Source organism: Corvus kubaryi, unplaced genomic scaffold (genome assembly GCF_017639235.1).
Source record: "Corvus kubaryi isolate FWS band 111438036 unplaced genomic scaffold, C.kubaryi_AGA036_p1.0 split3-73, whole genome shotgun sequence".
Lineage (NCBI taxonomy): Eukaryota > Metazoa > Chordata > Aves > Passeriformes > Corvidae > Corvus > Corvus kubaryi.
Genome location: NW_024582091.1, coordinates 16,949,958 through 16,956,452, shown reverse-complemented (window position 1 = coordinate 16,956,452; position 6,495 = coordinate 16,949,958). Strand labels below are relative to the sequence as shown.

Sequence of the window (6,495 nt, the reverse complement as noted above, 5' to 3'; positions counted from 1 at the left end):
CGCGTTGCTGGCCAGGCAGGGCGGCGGAGGCACCACCGAGCTCTTCTTGGAGATGTACAGGCCGGGGTCCTCCTCGGAGGGGCCCGCCGGCCACTGCGGCTGCCCGCAGAGGCTCTTCTGGATCTTCTTGATGCCCAGGTGGGCGATTTCGAGGATGTTGAGGAAGAGGGAGACGGCGGCTATGCTGTTCATGAAAACCATAAAGATGGTCTTCTCTGTGGGTCGGGACACAAAACAATCCACCGTGTTAGGGCAAGGGGGCCGAGTGCATTTGTAAAGGGGAGACATGTGAAGCCCGTACAAAAGATACTGACCTATCATAAAGCCCACTTCGACCACCGACCGGGTCAGGATATGTAGGACGTAGGTGCGCAGCAGAGACCCTCTCAGGGGTGCCTTATTCACTTTCTTCTGTTCCTCCAGCTTACGCAGTTCTCTCTCAACTCTCCTGTGTTCCTCGAGCATGGGCTCCAGGTCCTCGAGCTGAGCCCGCAGGTCGGCTTTTCTGTTCTGTCGCTCTTTCTCGAGTGCCCTTAACCTGTAGAGCGCGTGGCCCATGTACACTAGGGATGGGGAGGAGACAAATATGATCTGCAGTACCCAGTATCTGATCAAAGAGATGGGGAAGGCTTTGTCATAACAGATATTGTTGCAGCCAGGTTGCTCTGTGTTGCAGATGAACTCGGACTGCTCATCATCCCAGACATCTTCAGCAGCCACTCCCAGCACCAGCATCCGGAATATGAACAGGATCGTGAGCCAGATTTTGCCAACTATGGTGGAGTGGATGTGCACTTCTTCAAGGATGCTGCCCAACAAGTTCCAGTCCCCCATGGTCAGAAGTTCATTTCTGGAAACAAACAAAAAAATTATTTTCATGCAATGATTTTTTTTTTTTTTAATGGACATTTTAAGTTTCGTTTGTTTGCGTTTGTTTTTTTTTTTATTTTAATAAATGTCTTTCAGATACATTCTGGTAGCTGGAGAGCTCTTAGAAGTTCATCATTATTTTCTACTTACTGGGTCTTTAAATGAATGCAAACTTCATGATTACTGGTCAAAGATGCAAATGTGAGATTATTTTAAGATTAAGAGAGATTAATTTCAGCTGTAATACACAGTACTTCATAACTGCCCATAATTTTATATTATTTTCTTCCCACTAGAAATGAACACTTTTTTCCCACTTTGCAAATCCTTTGCCAACTACAGGTTAATTCTACACCCACTCCATTCCACATTGACTATGAATTTGCCATAGTTTTGCCATAATAGATAATGTTCTTGGCTTTAATTTGTTGGATAAAGCTTTGAGAAGTGTCCTATAACTGACTAAAAAAAAGTTTCATTTTTACCCCAAGGTAGGAGCAATATTAGTGTCATTCATCCAATATTTTCCCACCTACCCGGGTAACAATTCACAAGTTTCTCTGTTGGCTTCCTAAAACTACAAATATGTAGCTGATTTACACATAACTTTACATTTGCAGTCTCAGTTCTAGGACAATATCAATAAACTGAGTGCTCCTAGGGTTATTACCTTTATTTTTATGCATCAAGTTTTACTGGACCACCAAGACTTCATCTTAATTATAAATTTTAACATATGAGATAATGAAATCAGGGATTACATCATGGAGCAATGTGGAGGTTTTTAACAGTGAGTGTATGAAAATCCTTTTAACAAAATGCTTGATTCACAAGCAGATTGGTCTATGTTCTGCTACCAGATGCTTGATTTACAAGCTGCTTCTTTTGAAACTATTTTGGAGCTTCGGGTAATGTGGGGAATTGAAATGTAAGATATTTGACTGCTTATTTATGCATGAACTGCATGTTTGGTGCTGAGTCCCTGGAATGTGTTCTACTAATACAGTAATGAATTATTGAAAGCAACTGGGATCATATCTACTTTAGGGTTCACACTTGAATTTTTTTTGTGCTACAATACTTTAAGTCCCAAATTCCACTAAACTACAACCTTTAGTAAAGTGCAATTTCTAAGCTTTTTTTGTTTGAAAGTGGCTGGTTGATGTGCCCAAAATCTTGTATGTATTTAAATGATAGCGTAGCTGGGTGATATCACCATTATTAATATGGCTTGGTTCATGACATGACCCCATGTAGTTCAATTCTGCTTCAAGGCTGCATTTTTCCACACTGCAAGTAAAGATTTTCAGTTGTAACCAGCAGTGAAGTCATTCTCAGCACAGGCATCCTACAGATTTCATTATTTTGTTTCTGGGACTGTTTTCAGTCTGCAAATTTGAATTTTCACACATGGAACTGGCTAAGGAAACATATCGAGTGAAGCAATTTCTTAGGTGCTGTGATGCACCCAGAATATCTTGTTTCCCCACTCCTTCCTTCCCACACATATCATTGCAATGAGACATGAGGAAAACAAAAAGTCAGCAATAATTATTGTAGTCCAATGCAACAGTTAAACAAAGGAGCTTTAGATATACTCATTGCCTTGCAAATGGCTGATCCCTCACTGAAATTGATAGACTCAGCAGAAAAACCCAACCAAACAATAAAACCCCAAGTGTGATGCTACAATGTAAATTCAGGAATAAAAGGGAAAAGGAGATATGCTTTAATCCCAAAGATAAAATGCATTCATCTAGCAGTAGGAACTGCAATTGTTCTGGAACAGAAAGTGTATGTAACTATTTGGGGCAAGAGAGGTATATAAACAGATCATTCCAGCTCTATAGAGTTTTGTTTCTTAAGTTGTTTCTATCATTGTTTAAATAACTCTATCCTCACTTTTGCATTATAAAAGCCAACAGAGGAGAGTAATGTAATTGTAGGAATGGTATAACTCACCCTCTAAGTGACCCTGTGATACCAGGACACTTGCCCTCAGCTCTGCACTGGTAAAACTGCAGCATAAATATTGACACAGTGAATGTTGTATAAAATAAAGAAGTTAGAGCCACAAAAGCCAGAGTCTCTAAGAAATCAGCCCAAACTATTTCACAACCTTGTCATAGCAATGTGCTTCTAATTCTTCCATTTTTTTCCCTTCCCTGGCCTTAATTGAGTTCTGTGTAACAGAGTAATTTCAGTTTACTGTAAGAGAGTAATCTCAAAAATCAATGATATCATTATTTCCAGTTTACTAGTAGACTAGAAATTCTAGTAGTGCAGCCTATTCTATATTACTAGTGTTGTAGACTAGAAATATACCATTTTTAGTAAAGTACATGCCTGAGATGTTTCTCATTATACCATCTGACTACCTTTGTGTCGGCTCAAGTATTTTTATATGGTTATTTCAAACAATAAAAATTCATGCATGTAATCACTTAGAAACAGATGGGAATCCACCATTTCTCCTGGAGGAAGTTCCTTTAATTTTTGATTTTGTTATTTCTTTAAAATTAATCTGGTCATTTGCCACTATTCAAATGACTTCTGTATTACATTCATGCCAGATTTGCATCAGTTGAGGTATGAAAAAGCAGCATTAAACTTTAAATTTCTTGTCAGAAGAAGTTAAATGTTAAGATGCAAATACTCATGGATTTATTTTGCTTTGCTTCAAGTCTGACAGGCACCTGCCTGCCTGCTCCATACTGCCCCTAGGAAGAATTACTTTTCTGCTACTTACCTTAGGAGAAAGCCTTTGGTTAGTCTCTTAGAGCATTGCAGAAGGAGCATGCAGAACTGCTTGTTGTTATTTCTCAGAGACCTCTCTTTGAGAATCCTAGGACATCTCTTTTTTTTTTTCTTTTTTTCTTTTCCCCAAGAGCCAAAGCATAGACGTGGTCCACTGAACGGGCTTCTCAGTTCTATGTAGCTGGATGCCCAGATCGCTCTGTCTAAACTATTCATACATGGTTTAAAAATCATCAGATGATAGGATGGTGCCTCTAGCCAAAATTATCGTGCAATTATTTTAGTCAGCGGTGTCTACCAAAGCCATTCCCCCAAGGCTCAATCTGTATGGCAGCAGTTTGCAATGTCCCTATGCCTTGTTTTAGTCAGTTCTTCAAACTTGACACCTCCACCCACCTCCCAAATGAAATTTTATTTTATAAAATGGCTAAACAGGTAGCCATTTTTGTACTTTACAGTACAATAGAGTCTTACATTTTCTTTACATTCCATTAGTTTCGCTTTGAATCGATGCTCGAGGATCGATCGGTCATGTCCGATTTCATACTCTGTTGCCTGGTGAGTTAATTTAGGATGCGTTAGACTGAGCCTTTGAAAATGGAGGCCACAGGAACTGAGACTCGAGTCTTGAGTTAGAAACACAGGCTTTCAGCACAGTAGCCCTTGAAGAGCCACCCCCAAGACCATTCAGGACTGGTATCTGTGAGAGACAAGGTTTAAAAAAGGAAAGTGAGCTGTCAAAATGGGATTTTGTGAGAAATCGGAGCTACCAGAGCTGAGTTGCTGATACTAAGACCTTCCACTGCCTAGTCCTGCCCAGGCCCAGGCCTAAATTTTATGGAAATTCCAAATACTCTTTTTTTTTCCTCTCTTGTTGTGGAACTTCTGGACCTTTTCTTCCATTTTATAAGGCACAGAAATTATTTCTGTTTCGGACTCTTCTCCCTAAAGATACTCCCACTAATAAGAAGAGGAGTGGCCAGTTCTCAAAGGACAGTAGCCCCACCCCTTCTTTGGAATTATCTCTGATTTATGTACCATCGCATCCTTCTCTCTTGCACAACCTGTACATGTCTCCCTGAAAGTCCTGTTTGAATATACCTTCAGAGCCCTGCCCTGCAGCATGTGAGGTGGCTACAGCACCTTTCCTCTAGCCTCAGCCAAACACAGCAGATGTATGGTTTATGCAAACATTACAAACACTTCAGGGGAAGTAGGGTTACAGTTTTCACTCCTAAGAGATGCATTAATATTCATCTGAACCACCCAGACTGCCACAGGCCTTTCTCATCCTTATACTCTCGTGCCTGTCATTGCCATCTTATTTTCATGTCTCTTCTTTCCAAATTTTGTCACCAAGTCCCTAAGGCTTTTCCTTGCTGCTTCAGCTGTCTCAGACCTTGGACGCAGGCCTGGGTCCTCTGTGCTGCCTCATCAGATGTTGTTGACCTGACATCTCCAGCAGCTTCTGCAGTGCCCAGGTGTTTCCCAGGAGCACCCTCTTCACATCTGCTGGCTGTGAAAACTTGAGAAAAGACCAAGAGCTGCAGTACCTATGCCGTGTCCATCCTGTCAGAGAATGAGCTCTGTTGTTCACTGCAGAAGCAGCTCATTCTGGGCCCAGCACATTTCTGTCCAATTCCATCTGCCCCTTGGTCCAGAACCTCAGAGCAACCTGGTTTACGGTTTTGGTTTTCTCAGGGGACAGGGAGGGTGACAGTAGGCTGTTCAGGGACAATTTGTTGCATTTCTGCTTTAGCAGCAGAATAATTAATGTTGCTAAAAGACTGCTCATACAAGCTTATTATTAATGGACCACATAATTAATTGTGCATGAAAGGGAAGCAGGGGTGGGGGCACAGGGATGGTGGTGTTTGCATTTGGAGAGAAGCAAGAATCTGTGGTGCCTCAGGACACTCCCTTCCTATAAGCATCTGCTGTAGACAGAATCAGCTTACATGTGAATGGCAGCAGGCTGTGCGTGGATGTGTTGGGAGGGAAGATATCCTGCAAATCAGAGACTGAAATTCCAGTGGTGACTGGAATAGGCAACTGTGAGAAGCAGCACAGTGGGAACCAGCACATCTTCATGCCTGACCTACCTGGACCTGGAGTGACCTCCCTGCTAGGAAGAAGAGTTTTAACGTGAAGCCTCAGGTTTTAACGTTCACGTTTTTCAAATCCTGTACTGCCTGGTGTGTAACTCTGAAGTTTCTTGTAACCTGTTAACTTCTGCTCTCTCCTGCTAGGTAGACATAACAAAGCCTCTCTGGGCCTGCTCTCCAAGGACACTCAGACCATCCTAGGCCGAAAAAGTATAAACCAGAAGCCTCTCTAAAGTGGGGGCAAGCTTGGGAAAATTACATCATTAACTGAAGCTTTAATTGGAGAATTAACCCTGATATGCAAATGAACCAAACCTATAAAAGTGTGAAGAACTCGTGACCTGTTGTCCATCTTGGGGTCCATCTTGGCAGCAGCCTCTGGCTCCCCAGGGGGTTCCTTTGAAGGCCCTTCAAATAAACACCTACCTTTATTCCCTTACTCCTGTCTAGTGTCTGTTTTTAGGTGGCCTCTCAAGGCATCACAAGGAACATAGTGCTGGGGCAGGAGCTGATCACAACCAAGGAGGGTGAAAGGTCTAGTCCTGGTGCTTATTCAATAAATCCCAGTATCCAAACCCAGTATGGGGCATTTACTCTGTCTTGTGTGTGACAGCAGGATTCTTTCTGCCCCTGGGATGGGGGCAACCCTGGATGTACAGACAGAGCAGGGAATGAGATGCTGGAAAGCAGTGCCATGGAAAGGGACTTGGCACTCCTGGTCAAGAGAAAGTTGCCCATGAGTCAGCAGTGCCCTGGCAGCCAG

The 6,495-nt window shown here is 42.3% G+C and overlaps 1 protein-coding gene across 1 annotated transcript in view; it reads right to left on the bottom strand.

Moving 5' to 3' along the window:
- The window catches only part of GJA10 (gap junction protein alpha 10), a 4,865-nt gene extending 884 nt beyond the window's left edge, over positions 1 to 3,981 (bottom strand). Inside the window, exons 1-3 of the mRNA XM_042016115.1 lie at positions 3,620 to 3,981; positions 315 to 850; positions 4 to 215 (exon numbers count right to left, since the gene is read on the bottom strand). Coding sequence (XP_041872049.1) covers positions 4 to 215; positions 315 to 850; positions 3,620 to 3,861 — 990 coding nt within the window. The 5' untranslated portion in view covers positions 3,862 to 3,981. The remainder of the gene's footprint in view (positions 1 to 3; positions 216 to 314; positions 851 to 3,619) is intronic.
- Between the last annotated feature and the right edge of the window lie 2,514 nt (positions 3,982 to 6,495).